Below are 13,161 nucleotides of genomic sequence, written 5' to 3'. Positions count from 1 at the left end.
AAGACATTTATTTTCCGTTAATTTAAGGTATTTTTCTGGTGCCCCTGCTGCCAGAAAATTACTGTCTTTTTATGGGATTTCTTTTATTTATTTTATTTTTTTTAATAAAATAGTTTATAACCATAATTTTACATAAAATCTATTGCATTTTCTTTAGCTTTTTAATGTAAAATTATGGTTTTAAACTGTATTTTATTAAAAATTAAATAAAAAAATCTGTAATTTTCTGGCAGCAGGGGTCATTTTCTCAACAGAGGACGATTAAACAACTCCACAAACAGCATCCCCAGCTTTACTTATTAGTAACCAGATTGACTTTATTTATGTTAGACATCAACAAAGGTTGTTATTGAGAATTAGCAGAGGTTTTAACTGTTTCATTTGAAGTCACCATAATGGTGAATAGCTGTTCCATTAGTTGGGCTCTTCACTCTTATTATACATTTGTCTTTTCTGACTGCTGTGACAGTGTGTTTGTTAAACATGTTTGCAGTAGTAAAGAAAGCTAAAGCAAAATAATATCAGGTGATGATGTCTGTTTGTTGTGTGGGCATCATGGAATGATGTCGTTTGAATCTAACAATTGTGTTGTGATATTGATATATTTACGTTATAAACCCTGCCTTACTTCAGCATGAGTTCTTTTAAATAAAAAAATCCCGTAAAAAACGGTAATTTTCTGGCAGCAGGGGCGCCAGAAAAATAACGGAAAATAAATGTCTTATTAAATGTCATAAAATAACGGTTATTTTACGGTATTTTTCTGGCGCCCTGCTGCAGAAAATTACCGTCTTTTTTTATGGGATTTTTTTTACAGTGAATGTCAGGATAATAATTCCCTCTATCTTGATATCAACCAGGATACTTCAGCTTGATATCTGACTCAACCAATGGCAAGACTTCTTTTTAACTTCTTTAAATTAATCGAATTAATGCTAGAATTTCTGCTATAAATTACAGACATGGCATGAGAGGACTAATTCTCATTTTCCTCAGTTATTTTGCTTTATTTCCAGATTAAATCAAATGCTTGTTCTGACATATCAGACACATACGCACATGCACACTCTCCAAAAAGGTGCTTTCAATTTCTTGACAAACTAAAATATATAAATGAAATTTGTATATATTTTAAATTAAATATATACATTGTACTTCATATCAGCTTGCTTATTTTGCTCAAGATAATGATTTATTAAGTCCATGTCATAAAAACAGGAAACTATGCTTCTAATCACAGCTCGAGAGCTGCCGTTCCAACCACACAAGCTTGCCATGCAGTTTGCAAATGTTCGTTTGAACGATGGTTTCGGGAAACACCAAATCGTTGAACAATGTTAGTAACGACGAAACTTGTGATGTTAGTTGGCTAACGATGCTTTTGGGAAACACACCCCTGTTTGGTGATTTTAGTGGTGCAGAAATCACACACTTCTCCTTTAAGAACAACGAAGGCTACAACAGTTGCGTGTGAATTTCGGTATCATTTGATTTGGAAAGATCAGCTTAATGAATTCAGAGGCCTGTTGCACAAAGCTAGCAGAACAAACTCAGAGTATGTTTAGAGTTCCAGAGTTTGTGATTAAAGGAGTAGTTCACTTTCAAATTAAAATTTCCTGATAATTTACTCACCCCCATGTCATCCAAGATGTTCATGTCTTTCTCTCTTCAGTCGAAAAGAAATGAAGGTTTTTGATGAAAACATTCCAGGATTATTCTCCTTATAGTGGACTTCACTGGCCTCCAAACGGTTGAAGGTCAAAATTACAGTTTCAGTGCAGCTTCAAAGAGCTCTACACGATCCCAGACGAGGAATAAGGGTCTTATCTAGAGAAACCATCACTCATTTTCGAATTTTTTTTTAAATTATATATGTTTTAACCATAAATGCTCATCTTGAACTAGCTCTCTTCTTCTTCTTCTTCTTCTCTATTTGAATTCCGGCAGTGTAGACACTGCTAAGTGTATTACTGCCCTCCACAGGTCAAAGTTTGAACTAAATTGTCATATACAATATGATATTGCAAGTATATAACAATTAGTTCAAACTTTGACCTGTGGAGGGCAGTAATACACTTAGCAGTGTCTACACTGCCGGAATTCAAATAGAGAAGAAGAAGAGAGCTAGTCCTTATTCCTCATCTGGGATCGCGTAGAACGCTTTGAAGCTGCACTGAAACTGTCATTTTCACCTGGGACGTACAACAGGCCAAAGTTGTAAACTGTAAAAAAAAATATTTTATGGTGAAGTAAATACTATAATAAAAAATACTCTGTAAATACTTACAGAAACAAATGTAATTTTTACTTGAAAAAGTTAGTTAAGGCAAGAATTAAAATAACGAAGTGAATTCTATAGTATTACTCAATTTAAGTTTGTAACTAAGTTAAGTAAAATTATATAGTATTACTCTATAGTATTACTCAAATTAAAGCGTAAATATCAACATTATAAAATTAAGTAAAACTATTGAACTTTTCTGATAATGGTGTTCCCATCATGCACTGGGCATTGAATAATTAATGAGGTTGAGTTTTTCGCTGTTTTTCAGCTGTATTTACACTGTTTTATCATTGCTTTTGTGGTTAGGTTTAGTAACTGGCCATTTTGTGACATTTGGAGTTCAATTTTTTCTCAAAATGGCACATTCACACAAAAACGATCCATCGAATGTTATCGTCATTGTGCAGGTGCTGCGTTACTTCTAATATGTAGAAATGGTGTCTACACAATATCTATTGTATTATTTACATTATTTATGTTTCTAAGTAAAGCATACACTTTAAAAGCATGGTTTATTTCAGCGTTATATTGTTTGAGTAAAATGTACTGCAAAAGAAACCTCAACAAAGTAGATATTACTCAACCTTGTACTGGCCAAGTTAAAATGTATTATTTTCTTTAATTAATTTTACTTAACTTAGTTAAGTAGAGTAACTTAATTCCATATTTGAAATTTACTTAAAAATACACGTGCAAAAGAATAAGTGAATTTTACTTATTGTTTTTTTTACAGTACAGGAGTCAGTGTCGTCAGAAGCTTTTTAAGATAAAATTTAAACATAATGAACAGAAGCTGCTTTATTTAAGCATTCTTATTAAAGTAGAAGTTATACAGATTAGAAACAGTTAAAGGAACAAAATGAAAAACTACTTTTTTTTCAGAATAGAGCCAGAATGAATACTGTTAAAAAATGAATCAGAATGACGAATGAGTAATTTCTCATCAGTGCCCATAAACATGTTCACATCTCAGTCCATCCCTGCTGATCCACTGGAGTCTGCACCTGCTGCAGTTTGGACTGGTTTTTGATTTGATTTCTCCAACTCTCTTTGCATAAAGAAAGACAATGAATATGATGTGGAGATACCTGTGTGTAGATGATGATATGTGGTCCTCATCATAATAATATTCTCCTCTACAGTCTAAACAGATCATCTTCTGTCTGATCATCTGTTGAGCCATAACTGCACCTCCATGTCATCACACCTAAAAAAACGTTACAGCAGATTATACAGTATCCATCTTATTTCACAATGTGGATATAAACTATTTTCTGCGAATGTGAGACTTCAATTCATTAGCACCTATAGTTAAATAACTGGACGAATAACAAAGTGCGGTAAATTGTAAAACTATTTGTGCTACAAACCAGTGAGTTTATGATTATTAGAGTGAAATAAAAATAATATAGAAAGCAATTAAAAGTTTGCAATTTCAAGCAGCATAATGGACCGTTCTTGTTCGACTTCAGTAACTGGAAGTGTATGACACCAGAAGCCTCGCACATTTACGTTACAAATGACCTTTCTTACGTTAACAATTAGGTGGATAAAAATTTCATTTTGAATACATACAGATATTATGTTTTTGTAAATATGTTTTTGTCAAGCTGCACTGTCACATTTATCATACATTCATTATAGCTAGTCTTGCTTTTAGTCTGTGCCCATCAAATAAAAAACAAAATATTAAAATCACCAATATCAAAATCTCTACTAGTTCACATAGTTCTCCTGTCACACAGTATATATTGTGAAACTGTCCATTTATAGTTCAAATATTTTAAAATGAAGACATTTAAAGCAACAGTGTTGCATTATAACTCACTATTTGGCCTTCTCCTTCTGGAGATGAAGTAAATCACAATCACAATCACAGCGAGAAGGAGAACTACTGCTACTGCTCCAACATCCCTTCGACGATCTGATTCACAGTTAGAACATTTTCCATCTGCAGAATTACAAAAATAATAAATAAAAACTCATTAAATGTTTTTTTTAATCAACATTATGAAGTGTTAAAAATGAGTTGAGACACTAATTGTAATTGTAGTGGATTTCCTATAAGCCAGGGCAATGTGGTAAGATGTTATTTAGTCATAGTTTGGAATAAACAAATAAACAATGTCCACATAGTGATGTCTGTTTTATTGTTTTAGTTTTTGTTTTAATGAAGAAAAAAAAAAAAACGTACAGTTTTAAAAGCATGTGGATCTATGGTAAGAAGCATCTACAACCCAAGGGAAGTTAAGTATATGGCATGAACACGTGACCTGCACCTACACCACAGTGAACGTCGCCATCTAGTGGTTAAATAATCACTACATTTGGCTCCTACAGTAATTGTTTTTATTGTCATGTTCTCTTGCTACAACATTGTGAGTCGCAATTTAAATTTTACCCCATTCTACTGACACTGGTTCAGTCAGACTGCTGTGAATGAGCAGACAATCATAAGATCCTTTATCATTTCTGTCGATCTTCACACTGATTCTCATCTGAAAGGTTTCATCATCATTTGGTCTGATTCCAGAAGATGTTTGATCCTCAAGTTTAGTTCTGTTCAATCTAATGTTCATCTGAACATCTCTGGGGTAGAAACCAGTGGCCAGACACATCAGAACCAGATTACTGTCATCATCAGGAGATTTCCTCACAAAGACATGAACATCTGGAGAACCTGGAGCAGAAAATAATAATGCAATTAACAAATATTAATAAGAAAAAAAATAGGGTTGTGAACATGATCCACAGAAGAAAGTTGGTCAAAGACATAATGAGTAGGCATTTTTCCTTGTTTTGCCTGTATAATTATATCTATTAACTTAGCCAGCTGACATGCAATTTGACAATCAATGTGACAGCCAAACTCCTGCAATCCAGATCTACCTACTGCTTCTAGAAAACTAACTGTACTCTACAGTATCAGACGCACACTGGATCTGCACTAATGAACATCCCACTGAGCAAATTACGTCCAGAAGACGTCTTTTTCAGGTCTTGTCTCAGGTTGAAAAGACGTCCACTGAGGGGCCAGAATGAAAGTTTTTATGACGTCTTTTTTGGACGTCTTCTGAACATCCGATATAGACGAACACGCAGAATCACCAAAGGAGAAAAATCACAATTTTTAAGCCACCATCGTGGAGATGAGTGTTTGCTTTAGTTGGGCTCTTGACCCTTGCCTTACTAATATTAAAATTTGTTTGGGCTGTTAACTCAGTCATGCCAGACAAGTAAAGAGAAATGATCAGGTGTTGGTTATGTTTTCACATAATCATTGTTTGACCTGAATCACTGAACTCGTCTAGAGCCCAATCTGTGAGTTAGATTTACATTATTGATTACAGCAGAACTGTGATTCTACAGCACAAGATCAACTTTATCAATGTGATTCACATGATTTCAGAAAAGGTGTGTTGAACAAAAAAAAAAGCTTCTAATTTAGGCACACACAGACATCAAGAATCATCCTGTGAATCTCAACAGTGGTGACCATCAAAAAGCATGTTGCAGTGCATTCTGGGAGCAACCAATCAAAAATTCATCCATGGCTCCCATCATGCATTGCTGCATGAATAAATTATGAGCTGAATTGTTTTAGTAATTTCCTTTATTCTCATATTTTATTTTGTTCTGTTTATGCGACTTTTTAGTAGCTTGTTTTCTAATGTTCAGAGTTGATCTGTCTGTTGAAAGCTGTAGAATCACAGTGCTGCTATAATAAATAATGTAAATCTAACTCAGAGATTGGGCTCTAAATGAGTTCAGTGATTCAGGTCAAATAATGGTTATGTGAGACCATAACCAACACCTGATCATTTCTCTTTACTTGTCTGGCTGTTATGACTCAGTTAACTGCCCAAACAAACTCTAATATTAACAAGGCAAGGGTCAAGAGCCCAACTAAAGCAAACACTCATCTCCACGATGGTGGCTTAAAAATTGTGATTTTTCTCCTTTGGTGATTCTGCGTGTTCGTCTATATCGGATGTTCAGAAGACGTCAAAAAAAGACGTCATAAAAACTTTCATTCTGGCCCCTCAGTGGACGTCTTTTCAACCTGAGACAAGACCTCAAAAAGACGTCTTCTGGACCTAATTTGCTCAGTGGGATGAATCATCAGATTTCCTGATGCAAACACACAATTACACTAAGAAGTGTAGAGGAAACCCCTGCATGAAGCAAACCATGAACATTTACCAATTCTAAGTTCAGATTTACATGTGTTTTTGCTGTGAAGACTGTCACTTTTAGATACAAAGCAAAAATTAAATGAAAGAATCAAATAAGAATATTTCACTAACATTTCTGAACCCCCATTAACAGTTTTACATTTTTAAATAAGTATTTATCACTGAATGGCAATAAATTGCTGCTTTATTGAGACTTGAGAATTAGAAACAGCCTCCTGCAATTTTGTCAAACACACACACACACAGACATGAGCTAATTAAAGTGATTTGATTAAAACATACTCATATTAGTGTTGTTATATGTGGAGATCGTGTGCACACATTTCTCAAGGTAATTCTTGATGAACTTGTTGCGGTCTGTTTGAAGATCCCATTCCTCTTTGGTTTCTTTGGCTTTGGGGCTTTTATCAATCCACTTCATAGTGTCAGAATTAAAGGATATAAAATCCTCTCCATCAAATCCATATTCATCAAAGACAGTCAGATTCTTGACTGTTCCATCAGGAAGTTTCTCCAGTTTGCAGCCAATTATTCTCTGAAGAACATGATCTACAATCACAGAACAACACTCATGACAAACTTACAGTAAAAAGATATATTCAGTTTCATAACATGTCTGCTGGTTGATAAGAGTAAAACATTAAACTCACCAGAACACTGAGAGTTTGTGCAGTTTGACAGAGTCTTCAGCAGATCTTTGTACCAGACTCTAGATTCACCTGGTTCTGGAAGAAGTACGATCCCATCATATTCAGTCAAATTCACTCTTATCAAGTTATTATAGTAGTGAATGAACTGTTTGTCATCATACACTCCCACAGCACTGAACGGAGGGGATAGGCCTGCTTTAGTCAGGACTGTAAACCTGTAGTAGACATGGTGTCTCTCTGAAGAACATAAAACACAAACAACAATAAAAACACTTTTTATTGGGACAAAAAGTCTTGTCATGTAGGGTGACAGAAATGAATATATTTATTTAATTAAATTGCAGCCTTTTGCAATTTAATAAGTGCAGTGACGTACCGCACATCTATGAGGGCCCCCACAAAACACAAGATGTCTTGCATTAATTTGTTGTGCACACCTTTTAATTATTTCATGCATTTTAATTAATGTAATTGTTAAATAACCATTTAACAAGTGATATAATAATGTATCATTACTGCTAGCTAAAACATGTAAAATGGTGATGTATAATTTCAGTATTTCCTGTTTAAATAAAAAAATGTATTAATGTATTTAATTAAAAATATATATATTAAATATATATATTATTTCACATCCTGCCCAATATTGTCCAACAAACAATGTTCAAAACAAACACAGTGAATGTATCCATGTCTATGATATTGACCTATGTGCAAAAAGGGGATCAAATCACATTAGTCCTACATTGTAACAATATACAACAAAATAATGTTTGTGTTTTTTTTAAAGCAGAAGTTTTTTTTTTTTTTTTTAGAAAAATAGTACACTTTTGTTGCGCAAAAAGCTGAAATTAATATATCCCATTTTTACATTTTTGCTCAGTATATGTTATGTCATGTAGCTAAAAACCTTTTCATGTCATTGCAGGTCAACCTGCTTAAAGGTTAAGGAGACGGTCCATTTCGGTCCATTTTATTTCACTTTACAAATTCGCTTCCACAAATTTAATGGTTCAAATTGTGCAGAAAATTCAAAATGAACCTCTGGGATCTGAAACGCAATTATATTACCGAGAAAAGTTTCTATGATCAGATGAGCATGCACTAATATTTAAAGTGGCGCTTTAACATGAAACAGAAAACTCAAAAATATATATGTGTATGCTCCGCCCAGTATCACCGAAAATCTCACAAAATATTTCAGAAGATAGGTACATATTGTCAGAGGTGGAAAGTCCAGGGGTCAGAAAGTAAAAGTCCTGCCATATTTTTTTTCCACCCGCTGAAACAGTGTTAAAGTTAATGAGATAAATAAGTGATTAATTGAGTGATGATTGAGCATTATTGAAGACACCTGATGATAACAAGCAGAATCACCAAAGGAGAAAATCACAATTTTTAAGTTACCATCATCGAGGTCAGGGTTTGCTTTAGTTGGGCTCTTGACCCTTGACTTTTTAATATTAAATTTTGTTTGGGCCGTTTTAACTGAGTTATAACAGCCAGACAAGCAGAAAGAAAAGATGATCAGGTTTTGTTGGTTATGTTTTCACATGCTTATTACTTGGTCTGAACAACACAAACTCATTTGGAGCTTTATCTCTGAGTTAGATTCACATTATTGATTACAGCAGCACTGTGATTCATTGTACAGCACAAGATCCATTTTTTTTTTTTTTCAAAATAATTCAAAGGTTTCATCAAAAGTTGTTCTTAGAAAAAATAAAAAGAGGCTCTCATGTAGACACACAGATATCAAGAATAAGCCTGTGAATCTCAACAGTGGTGACCATCAAAAAGCATGTTGCAGTGCATTCTGGGAGCCACCAATCAAAATTCATCCATGGCTCCCATCATGCATTGCTGCATGAATAAATTATGAGCTGAATTGTCTTAGTAATTTCCTTTATTCTCATATTTTATTTTGTTCTGTTTATGCAACTTTTTAGTAGCTTGTTTTCTGATGTTCAGAGTTGATCTGTTGATCAGAACATGTTGCTTGTCACCGTCATTGAGATTCACAGGCTGATTCTTGATGTTTGTGTGTGCCTAAGAGAAAGATTTTTTTTTTTGAAGAGAACAACTTTTAAGAAATCCCTCATATTATATTGATAAAGCTGATCTTCTGCTGTAGAATCACAGTTCTGCTGTAATCAATAATGTGAATCTAACTCAGAGATTGGGCTCCAAATGAGTTCAGATATTCAGACCAAATAATGATCATGTGAAAACATAACCAACACCACCTGATCATCTTTTCTCTTTGCTTGTCTGGCTGTTATAACTCAGTTACAGCAGTCCAAACAAATTCTAATAGTAAAAAGTCAAGGGTCAAGAGCCCAACTAAAGCAAACCCTCATCTCCACGATGGTATCTTAAAAATTATGATTTTCTCCTTTGGTGATTCTGCTTGTTATCATCAGGTGTCTTCAATAATGGTCAATCATCACTCAATTAATCACTTATTTATCTCATTAACTTTAACACCGCTTCAGCGGGTGGAAAAAAAAATATGGCAGGACTTTTACTTTCTGACCCCTGGACTTTCCACCTCTGCATATTGTGCAGCAAACCATGTAATTTTAGCATTGTAACTTTTACGTTTGATTGATGTAGTGAAAAATAGTAGGCTATAATATAAAGTGGCTTTAACCTCTAAGAGCTAGTGGAGCGTTGTTGTTGTTGCCCGGGCATCTCCATATTCTGCTGCGCAAAAGAATATCACAGTTGACTGCATTTTAGTTTGACGATGGACTCGCTGAAATGTAATGTTAGCGATGGTAGAATGAACTAATATGTTTTGTGTGCACAGAATTTGGATAAAGGATAAATTGATTTCTGTCCCCTGCGTAGCTTTAGTACTATATATTTATGGAGATGAGCAATAAAATCCTCCCTGTACAGCTATGATCAGCTGAGCTTACGATGTTGTTACCGAAAGGCCGAAGCTGATCGGTTGGTTCTTGTCACATGACCTGCGGTGCGCTTGCAGCATTCTTAAAGTTGAGAAAAGTTGAGATGTTTTCACTTCGATTCGCCTGGAAAACGCACCGCATGCGCGTCGCGACCATGCCGCGCGGCTGCATTTGGAATAACTGACTTGTGCGTGGAAAAGACGCGATATGTGAACGGCCCCAAACCTCTGCGCTCACGTCTTGCGCCTTTTGCAGCGTCTCGCGCATGACATGGCGTTCTAAAAACGCGGAGTTCAAGTTAAAATCAGTTCAACCTTTTAAAAAAACGCGTCCCGAGACCTTGCGTTTTTTCCCCAGTTCCACTGCCCTTGTCTCGCGTTTGTTCAGTGTGAAGGAGCCCTAACACGAGTTACTTAATCAGATTCGTTTTTTAAGGTAAAGTTGTAAAGTAGGCTAATACATTTTTTTTAATAACTCTGTTTTCCCATGTATCGACGGACCCCTCTGTTCCCATGTAAGAAATCGTGAGAAAGGTTGCACTTAATTTCTGTTCCCCTACGTATATATAGGAACAGCTACAGCAAAGGCTAAAAGCTAAAATGTGGATGACGAAACTATTTTTAAAATAACCTTGAAGCAAACTCAAAAGTTTTCATTTATAAATTTGTAGATAACGGAATGCTGCGGATCAGAAAAACAAAAGAACTCAGTTCTCTTACCTTGGTGCGCCTCGCTTAGCCATGAGTGAAAAATAAGCCAAACCATTAATATGTAGTCCATAACGAAAGTGATTTTAACAAGAGCGTTTTTTATTTTTTCTTCACTTTTATTTTTTTTTTCTATTTAGGCCTATATTTTAGACACACTCCCTCGAAGTACAGTCAAGTTTGTACAGTCTATTTCTGGTTGTGTCACGCTGCTTCTACTGTAAGAGAACTCATAGATATGTATATTCCTGGACGTCAGGCTACAACCATTGGCTCAATGTACAACAATCTCCGCCCCCTCTCTCTGCGGCCGGTGCTGCTGTGTTTTGCATCATCTTACAGCTGTTTTTTTTTTCACATTCGTGTTCTGTTTCTTGTTGTTTTTTTTAAATGAAAGCTGTTATCCAAGTGGTGACATGTCTCACGCATTACCTTTCGCTTTGTGTGTCTTCTTTTTCAACGCTATTTGATCTTATCATCTCTCACAGTCACTAGACACCTCTGTGGTTAAGGTTGTTAAGCAGCACAGCAGCACACATTCCGCTGAACGCACGGCAGATGAAAGCTTCTCGTGTGCTCTATTTAGAGGCTGTACATTGTCCAAATTTAAACACAATAATATACTTTAAACTTTTTTATTGAACTTAAACTTATAGGTCTGTAGTCACTCACTGGGATATAACCATATAACCCATATTCAATTTTCTCAACATTTGTGGATTATTTCATACATAGTCATCTATCTGAGATCAAATCTTTATTTACATAAAAGCAATTTAAAGAACAGCAACTTCTGATATTTACTAACTATGAAACAGTTATCGCAGTGCATTTTCTATATTTTGACATACTGATTTAATTTTGTCCATCAGGTGTTTATATGACAACTGAATAAAAAATGAGATATTGATTTTTTTTTTTTTCTGTAGAATAATTGGTAACACTTTACAACATGGTTTCATTAAGATTAGTTAACTACATTAGTTAACATGAACTAATAATTAACTAGTCCAGGTGATGTGTGAAAAATGTTCACTTTTTCATAAAAGCACCAAATACTTGTACAGTTTGGAGCCCTAAACATTTGTTCATGTTGGCTGTTGGTACAAATATAGCTATCTGTGCGACTTAAGACTGGTTTTGTGGTTAGGGTCACATGTAGAGTTTCAAAAGCTTAATCCTTTTGTTCATTAACCCTGAAAATACAGTGACTGTAAAGAGTAGAATATGCAATATGACCTTATAGCTTAAAAAGAATGTCAGACACAAAAAATATACACTGCTCAAAAAAAAAGTACACTTAAATTACACATTGTCTCTCAATAAATGAAATATTAAATTTAAAAATCTTTATTCTGTAATTTGTTAATAACAAAATTGTGACAACAGTCAATGGAAATGAAAATCATCAACACACTGAGGGCTGGGTTCAAAAATCACACCAAAAATCAATGTAAAAAAAGTTGCAGACTGATCCAACTTGGATGAAGTTCATCACAGCAACACATGATGTTTTATTAACAAAATTCGGGAGGAGCAGGTGCAGATTATTAGACTAATTATCACAGGTGGAAAGCATTCAGCTAATCAACCAATGGAGGTATATATACGGCACACTTACCTCCGTTCGTTTGACAGTTTATCAGCATCCCTCCACCACCCCATCTCCTCACTTCTAAATTCCATCTCTCATAACCACATCCGGGGGGAGTACTCTGGGTTCGGGCCAAAATTCCGAGCTCGGAGCCCTCCCCCTGGACAGCACGCCAAATACGCATTACTCTCTCTATCTAATCATATGTATATGTGAACTCGTGAAATAATGTCGGTCAGTAGTGTGTATGTCACGTCCTCCAGACGGCACTCCTTCCCACTTTGTGTTCTCCCATTATGAACTACATTCCCACAATCCTGTGCCTGGACTCATTATGGTGTAATTTCTCCCACATGCTGATCATTTATTGTTTTTTTTGTATTACAGCCACAATTGTGAGAATTGTGAGGTAGTTCATAATGGAAATCACCTCCTCTGGAATGCTTGGAGCCTTTGACAGGGCATTGAAGGCCTCTGTTGTCATGTCATCTGCAGTTCAGATCCTCTTCTGTCTTCTTGCCCCTGGTTGCAAGTGTAGATGTTGTGTCACAGCCAGTGGAGGCATCGAACACAGGAAGGGTCTTGGATTTGTCAGGACCTGGAGACTTGGCAGTCTCATAGGCAGGTATGTATCTGAAGTTCTTGCCAGTCCCAGATGCCACCCACATCTCCTCAATGTCCAGCTCTGACACATGTAATGGCTCGGATTATAACATCTGTGTCCACAGTGCACAGGGAGATCTTTTTAAATCCTTTTCTTGCAGAATCTGCCACATGGAGTAGCATTCTTGTATCTGCCTTTTCATGTATGAAGG

General features: G+C 35.4%; 2 protein-coding genes across 3 annotated transcripts in view; both read right to left on the bottom strand.

Annotated features, from left to right (window-relative positions):
* Positions 1 to 13,161, bottom strand: part of LOC125275896 (H-2 class I histocompatibility antigen, alpha chain-like) — a 251,257-nt gene that overhangs the window by 42,057 nt on the left and 196,039 nt on the right. The window contains exon 1 of one of the 2 annotated variants that reach the window (XM_048203211.1): positions 1,633 to 1,692. The exons of the other annotated variant lie outside the window; for it this stretch is intronic. The gene's annotated coding sequence lies outside the window, so the exon portion shown is untranslated. Of the gene's footprint in view, positions 1 to 1,632; positions 1,693 to 13,161 lie in introns of those variants that run through there. 2 annotated transcript variants of the gene reach the window in all.
* LOC125275899 (H-2 class I histocompatibility antigen, K-B alpha chain-like) lies at positions 2,128 to 11,166 on the bottom strand. Its single transcript, XM_048203214.1, has 7 exons — positions 10,765 to 11,166; positions 7,131 to 7,367; positions 6,763 to 7,029; positions 4,686 to 4,964; positions 4,113 to 4,235; positions 3,373 to 3,491; positions 2,128 to 2,222 (listed from the first exon to the last, which is right to left on the bottom strand). Exons 1-6 carry the CDS (start codon positions 10,823 to 10,825, stop codon positions 3,421 to 3,423), a joined length of 1,038 nt encoding a protein of 345 aa, XP_048059171.1. The 5' UTR covers positions 10,826 to 11,166; the 3' UTR covers positions 2,128 to 2,222; positions 3,373 to 3,420.

Source organism: Megalobrama amblycephala, linkage group LG9 (assembly GCF_018812025.1).
Source record: "Megalobrama amblycephala isolate DHTTF-2021 linkage group LG9, ASM1881202v1, whole genome shotgun sequence".
In the NCBI taxonomy this organism is placed as follows: domain Eukaryota; kingdom Metazoa; phylum Chordata; class Actinopteri; order Cypriniformes; family Xenocyprididae; genus Megalobrama; species Megalobrama amblycephala.
This window is presented reverse-complemented; position numbering and strand designations above follow the sequence as displayed.